The 24,638-nt window shown below is 36.7% G+C and overlaps 1 protein-coding gene across 9 annotated transcripts in view; it reads right to left on the bottom strand.

Annotated features, from left to right (window-relative positions):
• Positions 1–1,555: 1,555 nt before the first annotated feature.
• The window catches only part of LOC110083155 (uncharacterized), a 50,494-nt gene continuing 27,411 nt past the window's right edge, over positions 1,556–24,638 (bottom strand). For 2 of the 9 annotated variants that reach the window (XR_013541600.1, XR_013541599.1), the window contains 3 exons: positions 8,181–8,242; positions 6,975–7,008; positions 1,556–1,714 (listed from right to left, as the gene is read on the bottom strand). Coding sequence is in view for 1 of the 9 variants with exons in the window: in XM_078385199.1 (XP_078241325.1) it covers positions 1,649–1,714; positions 6,975–7,008; positions 8,181–8,242; positions 23,634–24,002 (531 nt within the window). In the remaining 8 variants the exon portion in view is untranslated. The other 7 variants (XR_013541596.1, XR_013541592.1, XR_013541594.1 and 4 more) reach the window with 6 other exon arrangements.

Below are 24,638 nucleotides of genomic sequence, written 5' to 3'. Positions count from 1 at the left end.
GATGATATATAAATCTATTATTATTATTATTATTATTATTATTATTATTATTATTATTATTATTATTATTATTATTATTATTAGTAGTAGTAGTAGTAGTAGTAGTAGTAGTAGTAGTAGTAGTAGTGGTAGTGGTAGTGGTAGTGGTAGTGGTAGTGGTAGTGGTAGTGGTAGTGGTAGTGGTAGTGGTATTATTATTGTTATTGTTGTTATTGTTATTGTTATTGTTATTATTATTATTATTATTATTATTATTAGTAGTAGTAGTAGTATTAGTATTAGTATTAGTATTAGTATTAGTATTAGTATTAGTAGTAGTAGTAGTAGTAGTAGTAGTAGTAGTAGTAGTAGTAGTAGTAGTAGTAGTAGTAGTAGTAGTAGTAGTAGTAGTAACATTTATACTGTGGCTTTCAACTAGAAGCTCTCAAGGCAGCTTTCAAAATTTTAAAAAATACAGATAAAAACACATTTAGTACAAAAACAGATTAAGTAAACGTTAACACAGATAAAAGTACATTTAGCTAAAAAAAATTAATAAAGTCATATAAACCCAACCCACCGCAAACCCCTAACAATACAGTAAATCAAAACAATTAAAATCAGCAAAGGATACAATTAAAATAATACTGTGGAGCAGGCAAAATATACATTAGTGTAAAAAGATATGTTTTTACTCCCTTCTTAAAATCCGTCAGAGTAGAAACAAAACTGCAATTTGCAAAGAATTATATTCCATAGTTTGGGAGTCGCAAAGGAGAAGGCCCTTCTCTCACTTGCTTGCTAGGCAGACTTTTGAATCTATCCATATTTTAAGAGGGCCTCCCCTGATCATCTTAAAGCCCCAACATTTCATAACAAGATAGGTGGCCCTCAAATAGCCTGACCCCAAACCATTTAGGGGTTTAAATGTTCAAACCAATACCTTGAATGGGGCTCAGTAGGCAAATGGCAGCCAGTTTAGATTTTTCAATAATGGGGTGACAGAATGAATTGACCAAGAACCATCTTTAGACTGGGGGGGGGGGGATCTTGAATTTACAACTGAATGCTTCTTGTGATGCCCTTAAAGCTGGCTTTTATAATTTCTGTTCTTTCATACAATATATGATACTCAATTGACTGAAGGCCGTTCTGGAACAAAACCTAGCTCTTTTTCTTTGTTATATCTAATTTGTATGTCACCATGTATTCTGGGCAAAATTTTACAGACCCTGATATATAAGAAGAATGCATCCTGCATTTAACAAAGTACAGTACCATGAAATGTACAGGGCCTGCTTTGTGCCAGGGCTCACCTAAACTCAGCCCTGGGTAGAGAACATGGAAAGGGGCTGAACATATGGGAATGCCACTGCAAAAAAAGTAAATGTTATTTCACTTATATAAATATAAATATAAGTGAAATACTGTAAATTATATACATCTTATTTCCATAAGGTGTTAGTATATGGGAAGGGACGTGGTGGCGCTGCGGGCTAAACCGCAGAAGCCTGTGCTGCAGGGTCAAAAGACCAAGCAGTCGTAAAATCGAATCCACGCGGCGGAGTGAGCGCCCGTACTCATATGCCACCAACAATATCTACTGCAATTTCTTAATTTAGGGCAATTTATCTCTGAAGATTATACCATTTGTGCGGTATCAGTGTAACTAGGTAAGAGAGGTTTGGTTATAGTACATCAGATCTAGTTCTGTTCCAGGAAGTTGAACAACAGTCTGGAATAAGAAAAAAAAGGTGATGTTAAAGGCTTCAGAGAAAGAGGGAATAGGACACAAGTATTCCCATGGTTATTTATTTAATTGCATTTTTTACGTTACCTTTGTCCCAGGTGGCAGGTCTCAAGGGGACTTGCAAATCATTAAAATACATGAATCATTCAAAAGTTTTTAGACATTTTTAAAATATATATAATCACATTAAAATACACATTAAAAATGACATGGCAACAACTTATGTTATGAAACAATGTCTTCTGCAGCCCAGATCTTCCAAATGGAAGGGTCTTAGCACTAGCAATGAAGCTGCTTTTATATTATTTCCTTCCATAATAAAACTAATCATAGAAACTGACCAATCATCATTTTTCCCATAAATAAAATGCCAGAGGATAATAAATCTTTTGTATGTTAATGGCATTAACACTGAGAGACACAGAAGGAGCATTCCAAATAATGTAAGGATTGCGATCATATCCAGGCATTGCCTGAGGAACGAGAGCATCCTTTTAGCTGATCCCTTCATTCTGGAAGTATCATTGGATTGCTTCTGACATGAACAAAGAATATTAACATTTAAATAGTCCAAACATATAAAAGTCAGCCAAGATCCTAATGTGGGAGCAAAAAGCCGTACTGGTCTATTAACACAGGACCACAGCTACTGGCTATTACAGCCATGGAAATGATGTACTTGCACAGTGACCTCTTGGATGCCTCATGAGTGGCAAAAATGCCACACCATTGATGTGATGGTCTCCTGCATGAATGGTTTGACACAAGAGAATCATGTCCATAGTCTGCTCAATGAACACGCTCCTTTTTTTCACAACCTCTACCTATGATTTGCACTACCACTTTGTGCCATGTTTTGTCCAGTGTACAGTACTGTACTTTCATTCTGATCTTCCGCTTCTGCTTACTAGGTTTTGCAAAATCATTGTTATTTTCCAAAACAAAACAAAACAAAAACCCAACTACAGTATTTGTCATTCTCCATAACAACTGTGTAAGCCTCAAAGAAACATCAGCGCTCGTGATCTCAAAGCTTTGCTACCATAGGTACTAAGAGAGAGAGAGAGAGAGAGGGAGGAAGGAAGGAAGGAAGGAAGGAAGGAAGGAAGGAAGGAAGGAAGGAAGGAAGGAAGGAAGGAAGGCAGGCAGGCAGGCAGGCAGGCAGGCAGGCAGGCAGGCAGGCAGGCAGGCAGGCAGGCAGGCAAGAATTGCTATTGCTTCCCAGTGAGAAGGGAACAATACTTTTAAAAAAATTTCTTTGTGTGGGTTAACTTGGGAAGAGCTTGGTATTGCATTCAGACTCATATCTAATATATGCATCAAATCCTTTGTATCCTGGCAAAATTGTATACTGTACAGTAATCTCTTCTAGATCTTTTGGATAGCACCTATGGCTAGAATTGAAAGACACAAGATACCTTCGCCTGATCTGTGATTCTTCTAAAGAATTGTGGCAAGTTATATTTCTGGAAACATATTTTGAATCCGGCATCATCCCTTTTCGTTTGGTACAAGGCCATCTCCTTCCTCTCAGTTTAGAGCTGAATTCTCATGCAGGTTCCCAGCAATGCTGAATTCATCGCTGTGGCCAGAGGTTCTTTTAGAATCTTCCATCAGCCCCCACTGCCAGTTTCCGAAGAACGTGTGACAGAGGGAGCCTTTGTCAATGCAGGGTTGTTTGTGAAATGGGTGGTTTCATGCACCAGTGTGGGAGAATTCTCCTCTGTTCCAGACCATGTGCCAGGTGCATCCACTTACCCCACAGCTCAGAGGAGCTTCTGCTGCCTCATCGTCTGCTGCCAAGAAAACTGTTTACTCTTGAGTCATGGGCCAAAAGGCTAAACAATCATTTTAACTTTGAGGGAAAAGAGCAAAGGAAAACACACTGTCGCCTGCACACCAATGGGCACAAGAACTTCTTAACCCTCTATGGCCTGCAACACTAAAGGGACTAAGGAAAAAAAGACACATGCACACACAGTTGAAGCAAAAGTTTGGGGAAAAAAGAACAAGGCTCTTCTATGCTACATCATTGCCTTGGGACACAGTAAGAGTGACAATAGGAAACAAAAAGCCTAAATGGAGAGAGACTCGCACTGGACTCTTTATATTTTACCGGTCTGTAGTGAACACATTTATACATGAATGAAATTCCTGGGCCAAAATGGCATGCATGCCTGGTGATCAAGAAAAGCCTGTCCAAACCTAGTACATTAGGAAGACATTGTTTAAAAAATAGCTCATCCCTTTGTCATTATTGCCCCAGTATTGATGGCAAGGTTACTGTCAGTTTAGGTTATCTGATGAATAAATAAATGTCATGCACGTGCTGCCTGAGGGAAACTTTAACATGTGCAGCAAATTTTAAGGGAAGCAATGTGCTTTCAGGGATTCTTCCCTGCAATGCTGCACAGTATTCCCTAGCCTGAGTTTGTTTTAATTTGCTTTCAGATTTAGTTCTTTTGCTTGACCAGCTGTGGTCAGGATTCCAGCGGGGGGTGGGGTGGGGGGGTGGAGGCAATGCAACCATTTGTTACCCAGTGCCCATCATAGTAATAAGAGGCTTTCTGCACAGTTTCATAGTTTCCTAGATTAAACTGGACACTTAATATGTAGTCATTCCATAAAAGCTCCAAAAGCATAGTACATTTATCAAACCAAACATGCACAGAAGGGAGATGAAACTCTCAAGCATCTGAACATGCATAAGAGGAAGTAGAATATCTGCGGCAAACCTCTGCACAAGCCGGAGCTTCTGAATGTTGTAATTTCCTCCTTTGTCTGACTCCTTGGCTCAAGGTAGCAGTTCCAAAACCAGTTACAATGGTCACTAAATAAACTTGACTGCGACAAAGATCCATCCATCCTTCCATCCTCTGGTGATGGAACCAGAAACGTGGTTTCATGTAGCAATTGTTAATATGAGTTATGTATCAGCTGTTCCTGAAGTACTGATATTCCCACTGGGTTTGTTAATTATCAGATTTATATTCTGCCTTTCTCCCCTGCCCTTGTGACACTAAAGGTGGTTAACAACGGTAAAATTCAACTTATAAAAGTAGTCTAATTAAAAGCATAATAAAAGGCAAAGACAATAAAAATGCAACAAAAAAAATGGAAACAACTGTAAACTAACTGAGGCTGTGATTACACAGAACCTGAGTGGTTTGGCTTTTCTACAGCTTGATTTCCAGCCTATTTCTTGCTTCTGTCTGGATTAGATGATCACACGAAGCCCATGGATTGTTTCGGTGCCAGACTCCACACTGGCCTCTCAGTCTGATGTGATTTGATCCACACCACAGTCCACAACCTCTCTTCCTTTAGCCCTGCTGTCTGCCAGTCCCCGGGTCTCCTTTTATTGTTCATTGTAAAGCTAGTGGGCTGCTTAAAATGTTGCCTGGTGCTAGAGAACAGGGACAGTTTTCCATAACGTACAAACACATACGTACATACAGTAGAAACACAGTACAGAATTATTTCTACTTCATATCAATTTTTTTCTTTTTCTTTTTGTTGGTGCAGAGCTGATCTAGTGCCAAACTAATTTATCAATGTACTGATAAGGTGATCTAGCACTAAACTTAGTAGTTAATTCTTTAAAAAATTGAAATACTTTGGATGACAAGGGAGAAAAACCACTGTTCAAAACTTCCCAAGTAGCAGAGAGAAAAACTCTACATCAGGAACAAAAGGGGACAGAGTGATTCAAATTGGCCTTTACATTCTGTGAATCACTTTAAAAAATAGGAAGCTAATTCATCCATTTTATATCCACAGCAAATTCTGCAGTATTTTACCGTGTAGTCAAAGCCTTAGATCCCACAGACTTGTCTAAATAAAAATACTGTATATATCTTACTGGGTTAGGCTGGGTTCTCTAAGCTGTTTCTGATGAAAGCTGAACTCAGTTTCTCTCTGCAGGTTTTCAGTGTTTCTCCAGTTATATTACTGTTTCACTTTCTAGTCTTATTTTATTATAGATGGCATTGAATTGTAATTTTTAAATTAAATAATTGCTTTTGTATATTTATTATTAGGTTTTGGAGTACTGGTTGAAGAAACAGCAGGACATTTACAGTTGCACATACTGTATATAGCTTCTTCCTTTCTAGTTAAAAGAGTGGTTGGTGGCAAGATTGTTTGTGCCAGCTAAAGACAGTACTGTACTTGCTTGTCTCCTTTTGCCCAGCATTCATGAGATATTTCGAAACAAGGTTATATTATAGTGTTTTACAGGGTAAATCCCAGTCAGTAGGAATTTTTTCATCAACTTTTCATGAGGAGAAATTTAAAAATGATAGTTATATTTGCCCCTAAACCACCAACGTGTTTTCTTTGCAAACTAAGTCTGTTCATTTATGTTCAAAATGTGCCACTTAATAAAAGGGAACATTTCAGTTAGTTCTTCTGTTCTGTCAGGATTCATCTGGTCATTTAGTCTGGTTCTGAATGGCACTCTTGATTTTAAGGCCTCGTGATCCTTAAGTACATGTCAGAGATGTGAGGGTACCTTTTCTTTCATGCTCTTACAGCATCATGCCTTGTGTCAACAGATTTATCAATAAGCACCCCATCATATTAAACATCTGTAGGTACTCGCAGCAACTCATAGCAATGAACTGTGGGGACGGAAAATTGTTTGCTTCAAATCCAGGGAAAGGAAAGAGTAGTCAATAAATAAAGAACACTGTTGTAAAAAGAAGTGCATGAGTTCTTTCCTGTCAGTCAGAATGTGTTTTCTTGATTTCTCACTCTCACTCTGATATTAGGAAAGAAACATCCCGAGTTTTCGGCATAGCTAGCATCCATTATTGGGAACAGTAATTCGCAGACCTTGGGGGGAGGCATTTATCAGAAAGATGACAATATAAAGATCACAATTGTACTATGGTTTTGTAATCACCGAGTTAATTTGAAAAGTAGTCTCTCTGAAATAAAATGGGATTTGAGGAGGCTGCCCCTACTAAATTATTTATTTCAGTATTCTACTTAGTCACAGCATATTTCAAAAATAAATTTTGGTAGGGTAGACAAAATTTCCTCATGATTCCTCATTCCTCTCTTTTCATCCAGATTTTACGGCTTTGGTCAGGGGCTCCTTTGTTTTAGAGCATTTAAGTAATACAGTTCTAAACACCATGCAAATTAAGTTAAAAGAAGTACAATAATTTGAGACATAAACATCATAGATCTACCATCTGTAGAATCAGTTTATTATGAATCTTTGTGTTCTGGCAAGTACCTTTGAAAGGCTGTAGTTGGACTGATTTTCAGTACTGTCAGAAGAAGAAAAAGAAAAATATTGCTTGGTATCTTATCAGTTGAGATACTAAGAGATGTACAAACATGCTTGACAAGGAATATAAGAGACACCAAAAAATGCAACAATCACCCACCAAGACACTTGACTAAATAATCAATTTATTTTTATCATTTTTTAAAATCAGACTAGTCCTGCCTTTAAAAAAAATTGCACAAAGCTCACTGAACCAAATATTTTCTTGTGAACAAAATTATATTAATGGATATGCTGTGCAGACAATACCACCTGTTCGGAATAACTCATAACTGAATAAGAATATATGCACACATATTGGCCCAACATATCCAGCATATAAAGACACATTTTACAGAGGGTACGATTCTCTCTCTTCTGAACAAGCTCCTCCTCATCAAGTTTGTTCTAGTGATAAATAGTGTTGCAAAGTATAGAGAACAAAACAACAGGAAAAAAATTGTTTTCATACAACTTTAAGTTATGTCTGGATGCCAGTAAGAAGAATTCTAGAAATCTGTTGTCCATGGCCATATATTACAAGTCAGGCTGATTCATTCTGCACCATTTTTAGGTGCCTTGAAAATGTAGCCCTAAGAAGATCAAAATAAATAACTTCAGCCTCTTAGAGCGATGATGCACAGGCAAGGATGATGCATGACAGCACTCTATGAAATGTGCCTTCTGCTGTTTTCCCCCCAGCACCTGGCACATATTAAATACCTGATGTGACACTGATTCTCCTGACCATCTTGACCAACTGATTAAGCAGCTGTATCCTCCATCAGTTTTGTCTGCTCATGTCCATTCAGTTTTGTGCGCATATGACCAAGCGAGAGCAGCAAAACATGTAAACTGGGCCTACTCTTTTTTTTTTAAAGATCTAGTTTATATATTAGTATTGTTAGGCCACAGATTTAATAATATTTTCTGCTGCATCATTGGACACAGAGAAGGAAAAGAACAATAAAAGGTGGGGAGAGAGTCTAGATGGGAAACTGGATCCACTTGTTATAGTAAAAAAAAAAAAAACAAGAGGCTGTGCTTTTTGATACTACAAAAAAAAAAAAAAAAGGAGGGAAAATTCCTGGCCTATCTACTGAGAGCAAGTTCAAAGTTTTCGTAGAGTAAGTTCAAAGAGAACATGATCCTGATGCTTAGGTATTTACTCACAAAATGTTGCCAGGATTTGATCTTGAATTCCTTTTCTGAGATGTCTGTAGTTTTTCATGTATCTGATAAAAAAACCCACACATATTATGTATTTCTTAACTTGTTAAGCACATTTTTAAAGTATCTGAAAGGGTTTAAATTGATAAATGTAACCTAATCCATTAACTCAAATGTTGCAGTCGAGTTTTTATCAGTCCCACTAGCATTTCCATTTCAAATACAGCAAATCTTGGTAATATTGCATATTGTACCACTTTTCTGGACTGAATCCAAGAAGAAACATGACTTATTTAAGACCAGTACGCTTGCCATAGCGTTGCTTTGTACCCTCCTCAAAACCATTCAACCATTTTAGAGCTGTCGTCCTGTAAAACTAGTGTTCCTTCAATCTGATTTGTCATTGTACTAGTGAGATTACTACCACTATAGGAGATGGAAGTTCATTAGAACTTGTTTGTTCATTTCTTCATATACAAATATAAAATAAAGCATTGCCTAGTACTAAAAGATTATTTCTGACAAACTGGTAGTGCAGCACTTGCTGGAACCGCCCCCCCCCCCCCGGTAAGGATCTCTCTGTCTAGGCAGCTTAAAAAAGGAAGCATCACAAGAAAAATTTAAAGTGAGACTTTGTATCTTGGTCTGTGAGTGAGAAAACAATATATCTTTATTTAATATGCAAATTAAAAACCCTTGAAGGATCCATTTGCTTTATTATGCCAGGTGAATATAATTATTCTTAAGTGCAAAGTACTGAAGCAACATGAGCTCACTGAAGATGTTCTCAAATTTAAAAAAAAAATCAATGGGTGACATCAATTACATTGGTTCAGTCACCAAATATCTATTGCACTTCACAGGGGAAAAAAATCTTGTTGCTAAAACTCTTCTCTTTCAAAAGGAAGTGGAGGTGAAAGACTACATGAAGGGTTATAAGAAGAACAGACCATGATAATAAATTGGCTAAGATCCAAAGAGCTTGCATGGGCATTTCTGCATGCAAAAAGGACTTTGAATTCGACAGAACTCCCGTGCCCACGATAGCCGACACCTGAGTGAGCATTTCAAATAGTGTGGTGTGTGGTATACGGCAAGAGTTTGCCATTCAGTGGGAAAGCATCGGTGGATCAATCAGCCACATTCAAACTCACCGACACATCTTTGGAGTTGCCAGCCATTATCCTACTGCTAAATGATATATTTACTAAATTGCTTACAATCCCAACTACAAGTTGTACCTTATCTAAGTACTACTTTATGTTTGTACGGCAACTTTAGCATCACCCAAAAAAAAAAAAAATAAACCCTACAATTAGGTTCACAGAATTAGACTGAAAATGTTATGAGATGTTGTTTCTGTATGAATCTAGGCACATGAAAATAAACTTCAAGGTTTTGCAGCTAATATGAATATTATAATAAAAATTAAGAATAATTTGAAAAAGGCGAATTGTTGATTTCTTTTTTAAATAAAACAAATAAGGGCAGAGACCAACAGGAAATGTGGAAGGGAATAAAGCTAGTACAGCATTATGTAAGTGCTAAGCTATTGTTGTAGGAGCTGAAGACAGGGAACTGATTTTTTAAAGTGTCTGAGACAACTACATCTTTTGTTAGAAAATAAACTTTTTGTTGCAAATAATTTCAAAAGCAGAAAGGACTGTCAAGCTGAAATTATCTGCAAAGCATTGTAGAGTACAGAGGTGCCAAAATTTGGGGGCCATTATGTTTCTGAAGCTGTAGTGTTCTACAATCCCATGAGTGGACACATACAAATAATCCCTTAAAGACAAGGGATGGCCTTTAAAGCAAAAGACTTCCATCACAAATTACACAATATGTGTGTAGTCCTGTCCTTGTTTCAACTTTCTAGTGGGCAATGAGGTGATTTTTCTATATTTATCTGATGACGTGTAATTCAGCTTGGACAGACTTAATAAAAGAATAAGAGAGCTTGAGAAAGATAAAATCAATAGCTATTTTAAGCATTATTTTTTCCCTTCAGTAGCCCAAAATTTCAGAATTGCACAGAGTGATTAGTTGATCTTTTTGAAATTTGTTTATAATTTTAAAAAATTCTTATTGTTAACATACATTGCTATCTCCACTTCTAAAGCCATTTGCATCAAACATCCTTAAAACAACAAATTAATATAATTATCACTATTTGGTTTATTTTATTTTTATATTATTACTAATTATTTTGCCTTTGAGTTGTACTAGATATAAATCTACGTATCATTCTATATTAAATTACAGCAAATCTGTGCTTGCATGTAATTGATTTGGATACTACCCGACATTTTTTTTCAGACTTGTCACTGTCTTCCCCTGCAACCACAATCTTCAGACATCTTTTCCTTCTACTGTGACTGAAAGAGGATACAGTACTTATTTTATGGACTGACAGACAAACAGATGTGCGTGAGAATTATTTTGTGGCAATTTTTCTGATAATTCCACACATGACAACAAATAGTGAAGACACCTTTCAAATAACTTACTTTGAATTCTAGGAGACATACAAATATTAGTTGGCATGACCAACTGATCCTTTCTTTAATCACACCTTTAACATAGAGACTTTTGATTCTGTTGCAATTAAAGCTGTAACCCGTGTAGCGATCATAGTCTGTGAACATCTCATGATTCCAGTAAAACTGACTTCCTGAACAATAATGCTGTCTTGTACAGCAAGGAGAATCTAATAATTACAAACGAGTACAATGAGTGGACACATACAAATTCAGACATACACACTAACCCCTCTTATTTATTAAGATAAACCTGTCTCTCGAAGTCTGTGACATCCGTGGTTAAACATAATGATCAAACAGTATTCAAGTTTGATAAAAGAAAGAAAGAAAGAAAAGAAACTAAGTTTCTATTAAATTATGCTAAACATAATGGCCATAACAACAGCCATGGTCTGACAACATGTCAGCTCTGAATTGTACCTCCAGCATGAGTTTTCTAGTGTTTTACAATATCAGCAACTAAACACATACACACTGACACACAATACACACATCTAGTGCCAAGTGATCAATCTGGCATGCTTATCTATTGGACCATGTTTCATATTTATAAATATCCTGACAAGAGAGACACTTCAGACCAAAATTCTTACACAATAGTCAACCCTACCATCAGTGAATAAAGAGCTCCAACTTTACAACTGCTTTACCAAGGGGTAACACATTTCTGTACATGACAGAGCTCCATCATTGTCTTAGGTGACTAATAAACTGAGAAATCCATTATTAAAACAAGAAATCTGTTTTACTAAAATTCTTCAGTACTGTATACCCTAATTTCAAAAGTGGTCATTTTAGATGTTCACCTACATTTCAATAGGATGCTCTATCATTCTATTTCAGGATCTTATACATAACTACAGTGCAATTCAGCCATGCTGTATCTTTGTTTGGCTCACCCAAACAGTGACAGGTCTGAAAATACACTGTCTGTTCACTCTACACACAAGCAAGAGCATGTAGCATGGAAACGCAAGAGCAGGAACCTCAAATTTGTTGCTCCTTGCATAAGCAAAGTAATGAAAAAGAAGCCTCTCCTCTATAACCATGTTGATGATTTTGGATTGGTGAACAACTAAATGGGACTTAATGTCTTGTATCGGGCTGGTACCACCATTGTAGCTGTGGCCAGTAGTTTGTTTGTTTGTTTGTTGTTTGTTTTCCTTTTAATTGCAACTCTGAGAATCACAAATTAAGATCCTGGGGAGTCGTTGTCCCAAAATGTAATTTTTCTAAGTTTCAGCAGCAGAAGGTACGAGAATCTCCAGCATCTCTAGGCATGGCCAGGGAAGAAGTCTCCTCTGAAACCCTGGAGAGCTCCAGCTGTTGAGTGTTGATAATCATGACCTAGATAGACTAATGATCTAAAAGTCTTTAAATAAAACAACTTTTAGTGGCCCTATGTCTGTTTTGATATTGGCTGGACAGCTCAGTGGTTTAGGTATCCGGCTGCAGGGCCAGAGGCTGGGAGTTCGGTTCCCCACTATGACTCCTGGAGTAAAGCCAACCTGTGTAGCCATGGGCCAGCTGCACAGCCCCAGGGCAGCCACAGAAAAAGGGAATTGTAAACCACTTCTGTGTGTTCTATAACCCCAGAAAGGGTTGCCATAAGTTGGAATTGACTTGACTGCATGCAATGCAATGGTGTCTGTTTTAGTTATATAGGGTCATGTCTCCAAATAACGTAATTTACAGTATACAGCTAAATTCTGTAGAAGGAATAATTGTCCAATGTCAGAAATGTTTATTTTATATCCAGAGAAGAGGGAAGTGAAGTCAAGGAATATCATCTTAGCCAAAGGCCAATAATCTAACCATGTCTTTATAACAAATTAATATATTCTATGTAGCAAATATGAAGTTGAAGTAACTTTTTGAAAAAATAAAATTAATCCTTCAGATGTTCAGTCCTGGCAGTTACACAATTAACAGAAAATGTATGAACCTTAGTAAGAAGTAGCAATGTACCTCAACCATGAAAAATTATCCAATTCATAAATGTGGAATATTAATCACTTTACATTAATTCAAAATACAGTCAATATATTTTGTTCTAAACAGTAAGCTTTGGATAGAGGCCTTATTTTTTACGTATAATGATTATTTATATATTTTTAATGTTATTATTTCTTATGGCACAATCGTATGTCTATCTACCGAGTTCAGTAGAATTGAGTATTTTCTAACTGTGTGTAGGACTGCAAGTGAATCTTAATAATCTATTTAAATTTCTAACTGCAACAGCACACACAAAGAAGCCTGTTTTACAACCAGTTAGAACACATGGTATATTTTTCCAGTTTTCAAAACAAATATATCTTTTACTGGCAAAAACGGTGTATTTTGTTTTTGAAGTAACAGAAAGTAGAGTCAAGCAGACTGTGACAAAGGCTACTGCCCGTGAATTACATTATGAATTATTATGAATCTACATCTCGTGACTTGTTCACTTTGCAACTGTTTAACAGCCTGCGCAAGTTACTACATTTTTAACTGGGGGACGGAAGGGTGCTAATTTATAAACTAGGCAAATGCTGAAATACAGTATTTAAGTATTTTCCTTGTATCCAGAGATTTTGGGAATAACAGTGGTGTGGAAAGAAATAATTAAATGTGCTTCTTGCATTTCTTTCTTTCTTTCGGAAGCTCTGACATTGGTAATGGTGGGCCAGTTCTATCCACAGATGGGTTGTTCAGAATCAACTGCCCAGCCCTGTGCACTCACCTTAGTTTTTTTTTCTTTTCTCTCTCTGCCTGCACATTACGTTTGCTAGTAGTGAGATGTGGCAGAATTTATTCAATTAAATAATTACTTTTAAAATTCAATTTTGTCACTACCATCTCTGTGGCCTTAATAGCACACACATACAATTTCAATAATATTGACGGCATCAAACAAATAGCTCTCTCTCCTCTGTGTTCAGTTTTGGTGCTCATATCAATACCATCTATACCTATGTTGCAAAAGAACGTGCCCATCATGCTGCCTGCCTGCAAAATTAAAGGCAAGGTGAAACTGCCTCTACCTCACTCTGCAATTGCTAATTATCACTTCATTTTTGAACTGCAGAGTTTTGCCAGAGACAAACAGATCCAGAACTGTAGAGTCCTACTTTCAACTACACAACCAAAGAAGATCTATTGACCTTAAACAGGTCTTCTTCCTATGCAGCTCTATGGGACTACTCTATGGCATCATCACTGCAATATCCATTCTACTAATTTTGCAATGTTCACGGGAGCTAGGATTATTGAAACAGAATTATGCTCTGCTTCACACATCATCATTCCTTCTCGATATTTAAAAACCAAAAGACTATGAGATTGTATTCTCAAAGGCTTTCATAGTACAGGCTCAGTACTATGAGATTATTTTACAACCAACCGTTGGAAAAAAATGCAGATTTGTTTTACATTTGCCTTTTACCTTTTAAGATTAATACCCTAATGCCCAATGTACACCCTGATCACAACCTCAGCATGCTATGCTGAAAATTTAATTGTCATGGAATCAGTTTCACCCAGAGGGGTGGGGTGAGGGTCTTATCATTATCTCACTTTTCTGTGAATGTCTAAATTAAGTTTGCCACTTTATTAAGCACCTTCAAATTCCTTTATTAAACACTGAAGATGCTCTACCTCTCTGTGCTCATGATGCCTTTCACTTCATCCTTATTCCATATATGTAGAACAGATCTTTCTCAATCTCCCTGTCCTTGTTACCATCCCATCCAGATCAGCTCCGTCATTCCAATCCACCCATCTCGTGTCTTCTTCCCTGTTCTTCCATTATTGTAAAATCTACCTCTGTCTCCCAAAACACCAAACGCTTTATGCAGTATGCACCAAACGACATAGTATAGTAATGTCATAGTACCGGCACATTTATCCAAATTATGTGATTTACAAGCACTGGACTTGCACTCCAATTAATAAACCAGGGGAACAGAAAACACAAATATGCAGGTCATGTGTGAAACAGTTATTTGTGAGTAACTGATATTACACATTTCTTCCTCCTTGAAAAAAAATATGGGAGATAAACTACAAAATGGGTCTTCAGACATATGGGCACCTGCTTGACATTGTGCATAATGGGCATGGTGATGGAGATATCACTGTTCATGTAATGAGGAGCAGGGATAAGATGAATATATGGGCTGACTACTATTCACTGAGATTACTCTTGTGGTCAACTGGACCTTATGAGCCAGAATATCTGAGACAGCGACAAACAAAAGGCTTTTGCTTCTTACTACTGATCCTTTCTGGATAAATGCTCACAGACCCCCTTCTTGGTATTACACTTGTCCACAGTGTAGAAAATGTACTTTTTGACAACAGTTCCCAGGATCTACAAGCCACTTTAAAATTGCAGCCCAAAACTGTGATTTTAGCCCTTCTTTTTCCCACACAGAGAATAAGCCTAACATGCCTATGATGAACTGGAACAAAAGGGAGGGCACAGTCCTATCATCTGAAGTCACAATGTCAAGTACTGAATGGACCAAATACCAAGCTTGCACAGGAGCAGCAAAGTGGGTATTAAATAGGACTTTCAGGATGTTACAGAATGAAAAGGTGACATGATAGAAGGTATGGATAATGGAAATAAGCTTTAAATAACAAATGCCCCACTATAAGGTAATACATTCACATTTAATGAGCAGACCACCATGTTTCAGCACTATTATAAATTAACAAACATGTAGATTAAATTTTATATAATAGTTGATCTATTTAATTTATAATATCCTATTAATTCATTCTGATCAGCAACCAACAAAACAACAAACTTTATGAAGTCAAACTGCATCTTCATTCATGAAAATAACTGCAAAGTGCTGCTAATCTATACCTGTTTCATAAGCATAGTCTCTCTTCATTATTCTGCCCTCAAAACATGGTCATGCATACACACCACCAATATAATTTCCATGCAGAAGTTCTGCAGGCTGTGAAGAAATCCAACTTCTCTATAATGAAAGCAGACTGCCACCTATAGTTGGAAGTAAGTCTTGACAAACAAGCCTGTTCTTTTGAGTAAAATGTTCTCCTTTACATACTGCAATAAATAAATTCATTTTAGGGCACAATCCTTAATAATCTACATACCTATAGTAGTGATTTTATACATGCTTTGGTCTTCTATCTACAATACAAATTATATGTTTTAAGAAATTAATTCCATCTGTAAAAATAAAGAAGACAGTAAAATAGATGTTAAATATTCACTAATTTTTTAAAATATTATTAATAACTGGGCAAAAATTGTTATCAGACCACCTACTAATCTAATGAATAAGGTTTTAAACTTGGAATACCCCTTGATATCACATCCACTTGTTCATAACGTTGTCAGCTCATCTCTTACATAACCATCATTTTAGTTAGGGACTAGGTAATATTTCCATGAAATCTGATATGTGATCCAAGTATAACAATAATGTACTTTAAGAATAAGTGGCTGTACTCCATTCCCTTAATTTGTATGAAATCTAGAGGTACATGGGGAAGAAAGAAGTGCATAATGCGGCTGTTACGTAAGATTCAAGTATCACATTATCAGCCTAATCAGCATATACTTTTCAACTATAAAAATGTTACAAATTCAAATTTATTAGAATATAAATTAGGATAAATGATTATGATTCATGGAGCCAACGTATTTCTAAAATCACCTTTATAGATTTCGGAACAGTAAAACATCCATAGAAATCCTACTTTTTTCTGTACTGCCACAGTATGCTGTATGCTGCATTAAAATGGACGTCACCGCAGAGTTTCCAAAAATAAGTACAAAATCAAAAGTGTCCATCAGTACAACTGCATTTACATGTTTTTAAAATTATTATAAGAAAACTAAATTGAACATAAACTCGTTATAACGGCTTTGTCAATTCTCTTCTGTAGCATACGTATTACTGAGACAATGAGAGGAAAGTATTGTGAAACGAGAGAAATTAAAGAAGCACCACTTTAACAAAGTTTTTAAATGGTCTAGTGGCCACTTTAAAAAATCTTTTAAAATATGTTAAAACAGACCCCAGCCACTGGCCTCTTTAAAAGGCTAAATTTCAACTAGCTTTTCACTTTTCTAATTTACCTTTAATGGCAATGTGATACCAAGAAACAATGGTGAAATTGGTGCAGTGCATATGCTCCGTGACCTATATCACATTAGTCAAAGTGACATTTCATATAACTTGCCTTAGATTCAAGATTCAACACAAACCCGTGTTGTAAAATTTGTACACTACACATCAAATAATGGCATAGTACTAGAAAACAGTACTATCCATGTTAGTCAAGTTTTTCTTACACCCTTTCATTTAGAGTCTTACTTCTCATCTTCAGAGCTGTTCATCTGTGATTCAGTTACATTTTGAGCAAACCCCTCCAGCTACAACACATCCAATAAATGAACTGAGAAACAATTCCACCTAGGTCCATTATTTTTACTTGGATCCAGCCCACCATCTTGCTACTTTGGAGAAATGGTTTCATATTACAGATCCCATGCATTATGTAAAGTACCAACTTTAAAGGAGATGAGACTGTTAACATTATGAAAAATAACCACCTTTACCATTCTTTTTCTATTAATGTACAGCACATTGCCTTCTCAATGAGTTGGTAAAGCCCACTAAATAATTGGCATAAACTGCAAAAAACAAACACACACAAACAAACAAACAAACACACACCTATTCTTATAATCAGATGAAACTGTAACAGTGTTTTCTACAAAGCAAGGAAGATATTTTAAAAGTTCTCCCCAAATATTTGAGGAAATTAAAAGTAAGAATCCATTACATAGTACCTGTATTTTATATGCCAATTAGAAAGCAAAAGTATACTCTTCCATTATGTGGTTTAACACTTAAATGCTTGTATTTATCAAAGAAAGTGGGTGAACAGAAATTGGTCTCCACATTATATAATTAAAAATCAGTTGCAAAGCAGATATTTTGGTCACCAATAATAATAATAATGATGATGATGATGATGATGATGATGATGATGATGATGATGATGATGATGATGATGATGATGATGATGATGATGTGAACAGTAAATATGAACACAGTTTCCCTAACATTCCTTTATTCAAGGGCACGTTCATCTTCTAATGAAGATGGAAAGGTAACATTCTCCTTTTAATCAAATATGGGGACATTGAATAACATGATTTCTAGGACATTTTAAAATGGTGCAAATTCAGCTCAACATCCAGTGTAACCAATAAGAAAAGTATTATTTGGCAGTAATAAAATGTGTTACATGCTATACGGGGTGATTCAAGTATATTAAGATACATTCCACATGTGCTAGTATTCTGTAGCCACGTACTGCTTCTGTATTTACATTTGAACGCCACTAACTATCGGACCAAGAGTTTTTACAGTTTCCACATATCATAGAATTCATTACCGGAAGACATCTACTTCCAGAAGCTTCACCTTCTGGAGACCATTGAAATGATCAGTACAGTAAAACAATCTACAAAGGTGACAAAATATAAATGGCATATTTTAATTTAATTTTGGGGGTGGGGTCTATTTTCTCTTGTTTTCCAGTACTAACTATTTAAATAGCTCACCCTTCAAAGTTATTCTTGAATTATATCACAGAGGGCTTCTTGATGGATGTGTTACATAACATGAGCAAGGCAGTGAGGGATGGGGTGGCTGACAGCATGTACTCTCCATACATTTCAGAAATCAAATGTTTTACAAAATGTCGCGACCCACATATTTTATTTGCTCAGTTACAAAGTGAAGAATAGGAGATTTACGGTAGCAAAGATTTCAATGATGGCTGCCAAAAAAGAAGTTAGCTGCATCATATAAATTATGGCTACATACTATAAATGAATATGAAGATCAAGATGAAACCTTTAGGAGAACTCAGTTCCTCGCTTTATGCAAAATTTTACAGCTAGGTTGCAAAGATACATAAACACATAGGGGGTATCTGGTATTAGAGCTTGGACTCCCACAAGAACAAGCATAATCTGATCTTCAATGTAAGCATAATATGTAGATTTTACGAGTTTTAGAGATTACACCAACACATTTTTAAATAAAGAAACTGCAGTAAATAATTCTTTGATTTTCTACAGATTTTCAAATGAATAAATCTAAGATGAGGTTATGATAATTAGATTACTGATGGCTACAACAAGATCTGATTTTACTAACACTGGGAAATTCTTCTATACACTATAGTTTAAAAACTGTGGACTACAAAGCTTCACTGAAGATCTATTAGCTTGCTCATATCAGTCTAAAGCACTTCTGCTAAATGAATAAACGGAATATAAGAGTTTTTATCATGGTTTACTTAGTGCCTTGAATGCCATTAGCTGTTACATAATCATACATATTTCCACCTCTTGGCACAGTAAAACAGCATCTAAAATATGCTGTTTAGCATTACCATCTAAACTAATAAAGATAAAATGTCCTCAACAGGAAAAAGATTCAAGGATAGACTTTCTTGCATCCTCTCTTTATGTGATAAAACACAGGCCTGGTATAATCTTCCAAAAATGACTGAGGTTTCCATAAAAAATAATTATTATTATTATTATCTGGAGAATTAAAATGATAATCTGGAAATAATATGAAAAGGGAGGTGTGTTTTTTTTTAATTGGCTAAACTTACTGGAAGCATTTCTTAAAATTACGATAACCTATTGCACTGCTCATTCATTCCCCCCCCCTCCCTTATATAGCTAGACGGGGCTGCAGTTACAGTAATGTGCTTCTGATGTGAATCATCCACTTTGCCATCTGGAAATCAGTCTGGATGCAGAGTCGTACTGACCAACCTTTGGGATAAATGCTTGTCCATGGATCATGGCCAGCACACTGTTTTATTCTCCCAGTCACACACCACAGCACATATTTGTATCTTCTCCCTTGGGACAACTCTTCCTGACAGTAACAACTATTGACCTCAGAAGGTAGCAGATTCTCCTTCACTGGAGGCTGGACGGCCTTCTGCTAGGGATGTTTTATGCTGTGGATTTTCTACCTTGGAAGGGAGTTGGACTCAATGACCTGGGAGGACCCCTTCCAGATTTACAATTCTATGATTCCTTCCTTGTAGGAAATTTTGCATGCAGATTACATTCCTCTGCTTCGGCACCGGTCTGTCTTCCATATGGATTGAAACGGAAGATGTATCTCTCTTTCTAGATGAAATTCACAAGTTGTTTAATATCAAATAGGCAGCCATTGTCCTCCTCAGACATTTTCAATTGCAACTGCTATTCCTCGCAGCTGGCTATGCCACCTAGGGCTGGTAGGAGGCTCAGGTCTAAGTTGTTCTCCAAAAAAAAAAAAAGTGTCTTTCAAAGGACCTTATCTGTGGTGGCACTTCAGAACTGGAATTATCTCTCTAGCCACACAACAGTTTTCCGCCCATGCAGCAAGAGCATTTTCCTTCATTAGTTTGTCATCTTCTTGGCCATTCTAATTAGTACAGCCAACTCTTCACATCTTTTGGATATTGCTCTTCCATATTTTCCTGACACTTGTTGGTTCATCATTGCAACGTTTTTAGTATTTTATTATATTTTTAACATGTTTTGGGTATTTTGGAGCAGAGAAATAATACGGAACAAAGTAAATCTGAAATATCTGCTCCATTAAATTAGAGCAATCATAGTGTTATAAAGATATACGTGAATAAGGCCTTTTTCTGTGGATATCATGAATATTGCCAACATCCTTCTTTCTACCATGTCCACTTTCTTGGATTTATTTTAACTAAATATATATTTTTCCCGTCTTCTATAGAGGAGACAAAATAGTCTCTAGAATGAGCAATTATATTTAAAAAAAAGATTTAAAGAAAGCATGCCCTCCTTTTAACAGTGTTTGGGGATTTTGCTTCATTTAACGTTTATAATGAACACCCCATATTTGCCGAGGTTCAAAATGGCAAGAAATTTTATCAAAGGGTCTAGAAAGATAGAATTAATGTTTCATAAATACATCTCTTTGAACAGAACTTGCATCAGAATAACCATGAGTAGGTTAGTAATGAAATCCCTCTGCTACAGGAACATGGCTTTTTAAAAAAAGGACAGTGTCTCTACAATTTTGATCAACATTGCACCAACATTCCCCCACAACTCCCATATTAATATACAATGCAAACAGGGCCCCTAGTGGTAAAATTGAGCATTGCTTTGGCACTACCAAGACATCTCTTGGAAGTGGGATTTTCTCCCGTGAAAGCTTGTGATTTGATGTTTTTTTTTTTTTTAGGGGTTCAATAAAGGTACCATCCTGCTCTTACATTTCTTGGGTGTCACTAAGTGACGACAGAAAACCAACGTTGTTCAGTAGGGTTTTTCCACATTGCTTTTATAGATGCGTTATATTCTTATTTATCGGATAGTGGAAGCAGATGAATGACATCCAGATTTTACCTCTCAAGGAAAAACAGACTTCTGATTTGAAACTTCATTTGTACATTTGTATGTCATTCCTGAAAATTGAGTGTCACTTGAAAGAAAGGTAGCCTAGCCAAATAGTATAACTTTTCCACAAATGAAAATAATGTAGATCAAATTTTGAAAATAGAATGTGTTCATTAAGAAGTTTCTCTGGATTTTTCTTAAATTTGACTATTTTCGAAATCTTGTTCGGCTGTAATGTCATGTATAAGGGTTTATTACCACCTGCTTCATCTGGACCACATTTGCTAGCGTCCTGCTACTATATATAATATTTTAAAACAAATATCAGTTCCCAAATATCAATCACATCCACACCAGTACTTCAGGCCAAAATTACTGCAGTTTGTTGTGCTTCATCTTATGTAACATGTACTAACTTATTCCAGGCAAGAAATCAACACTAAAGGCAGAGTTGCTACGATATACTCTTAATGCATCTGCCCGGTGCATTCCATGCTAGTTTCTCACCTCCTGGACGGTCTATCATTTCCCATATATTCCCCATTTTACCATCTTTACACCTCTCCTAAATATTAGATCGTCCCCTCCTGAATGTACCACTGACACCCCTCAGACTTATCAATAGCACATAGAGGGTTGTCTCTGAACCTATGCCAATTCTCTCCCTCCCCTAACAAATTAGATTTAATTTATTATACTAATTTCCTGTCTAATCAGATAAAATCGTTAGGAAACATTTAAATATTTTTTATTATTATCTATGCTGGCCTTTGATGGTGTAGGTGAAGCTGGCAGGCTTTTAATTGTTTTTAATGGTTGCTATGATTTATCCATTTCACTTGTTTTCATTATATCTCATTTGCAGTTATAATATTACTGCTGATCTGGACCCTTTAGTTTAAACCAAATAAGTACCAGAAGCGGCTGTGAACAGTTTGCAGTTCAGCCTGTGTTGTTGTCCTGCTACTTCCTCCTCCAAAATGGGAAGAAAAACACATGGTAACGGCAGAAATGAAAGATGGGAGATATCGTGGTTTATCTAAAAACTGTCAAATAAGCATTCTGTAAATACCTTGGCCTACGAACAATCACCCAAATGGGCTAGCTACCATTAAAAACACTGGATAGCTACAATACTTTCAATATTGAAATGGAATAACATCCTTCGACAGAAATTCCTTGTCAGCTTGACTCCATGCATGTTTACTTTTCAGTACCTTCAAACAAAACACTTCCTTCACTATTGGAACTCTTCCGGGCCGCCTTTTTGAGAATATGAGCATTTCTGTTGTACATCCACATGCAACCTCAGCCGTAAAGCATGCAATTCAGTATTATTCCCTAAACACTTCTTGTACTTGTAAAGACATAAGAATGCCTGAATCAACATCATTAATTTAATTTAATTAATTGATTATAGTTTTATTTAAAGTACAGTATTTCTTAATAAAGGAAGGAAAGCATTAGCCAGAGTGGGGTTTAGGGTGAGCTGTTGCTATGCTCTTAGGGTGACCTTGACCCAGCCCTTTCTGAAGTCAAGGGAAAAATTAGAAGACCACCATTTTAACTAACTGACAGTCTTAAAAAGCAACATGTTACTTCTATCCAGATTTCATAACAAACTTGCTGCTCTATCAGACTTGGGGGTTCTATGAAGTCCCACACGTTGTTCAGCTTCACACCAATCAGTTTTACAATGTGAGAAACATTGTCCTGAGTTGAAGCCGAGAAGAATTCCAACTACCTGTTCCCTTATCATAATTCCGGGGGGGGGGAGCATATTTGGTGGTGGGAAACACTTTGTATTAATAATTAATTCAGAAAAAAATTCCATTAAAAACATAATTGGAAAACAATCACTCTATGAAAAGTGTTCTATGAAACATACTAAACATTTTTTTTCTGTTGCATCTGGAAACATGCTTTGGTCAGCGAATGTAACAAGTTAGATTGTCCAGTCGCAAATGGTCGCTGTTGCCACCTACCTCCCACTTTCACGGGGCATCCCTTATAGTTGGAAGACTGCCTCTCATTAGCAGCATTCATGCCACACAAGTTTATGCACAACCATAGCTTCAGAATACACCACCATAAAACCATGCACGATAAAGCACCACCACCCTGACACAATCACTTAATTTTGAAACTGGAAATCTTACATTTACGGTATTGTCAACAGATACCTCTATACTGTATCTCTTAAAATATTAAACACTGCTGCAGATATGGAATACTGTATATAATCTATTTTGTTTTGAGAAATGTTCCAGAGATAAGAAGATGCTCAAGTCCCCGATAGAGGTAAACAGAATCTTCCATCTGAAATTAGGTTTTCCTCATTCTCAGCCCTAGACTGCTTAACACGTCTGCTTTATATTTATGTCCTGTTCTCCTCTAGGTTCTAAATCCTTTCCCTCAGACCTCCCAATTTTTTTCTGTTTTTTTCTGATTTATCTATGCTTCCTGCATGACACTCACCCTGTGCTGGGTCTGGATGAAGCACCTGTGAAAGGGGCTATCACTTATTGTACCACCGACTTGAGCTACAACCGCTGCCTTATAGATGGGTTTTGGGTTCAGTGCAAGATGGACTGAACACAACGCGGAGTAAAAAAAAAAAAGCATTTGTTGTGATTCTGGATGAAGTAATGGCTCCACACTCTCTTCCCCCTCCGCGGTTAAACTCCCCTTATGTTTAAAAAAAAAAAATCTGTCAGTGAGACTTTCAAGCAAAGGAGCAGCTTGCTCTCTTTCACATTTTTGAATAATCCAGGACCCGCGACCCCTATTTCGTAATAAATCCAAAGGTTTGATCGGATATACAATACTCCTAATCCTCTTCTCCATGCACTCTCCCTTCCTCCACCCCTTCACTTTATTCCCTCCCCCCCAAAAAAAAAACACAGACAAGACACACACACACACACAAGCAGGTAACCACGTAAACGATTTGTTTACCTTGTTTTTTTCTTCTTCTTTACATAACATTCCCTGTGCCAGACTATTAAAATCCCAGGAGACTGGCTTTAGACCCCACAAGCCAGCACTGGGGGGGGGGATTGTTTAAACCCTCCCAAGAAAATGAAAATGGAAGAAACAGGGAGAGAAAAAACACAGAGCACAGACCTACCTTCAGCACAATATTTATGCTATGTTTCCCTGCTCCGAGGATCTTTAACAAAACAAACACCCCAAACCAAGGCAGGAAAAAAAACTGAAGTTAAATCAACACACGCCAGAAAATCTCCTCCACCTTCCCTTCTTCTCTCCACCCCCCCCGCCCGCATTTACCCACCCCCTTTACAACCTGATAGTACTACGGATCGCATGCTTCGTGAATTCCATTTTCTGGATACAGAATAAGAACCCATGCAAAGAATCACTCGATTAAGCCTTTAATCTACGTTTTAAAAAGATATTAAGATCAGAACGAAAACCAAAATCAGTGACACGGGCATGAAAATATTATAATACACATGACAG

Source organism: Pogona vitticeps, chromosome 1 (genome assembly GCF_051106095.1).
Source record: "Pogona vitticeps strain Pit_001003342236 chromosome 1, PviZW2.1, whole genome shotgun sequence".
Lineage (NCBI taxonomy): Eukaryota > Metazoa > Chordata > Lepidosauria > Squamata > Agamidae > Pogona > Pogona vitticeps.
Note: the sequence above shows the minus strand (reverse complement) of the source record. Positions and strands in the feature narration are given on the sequence as shown.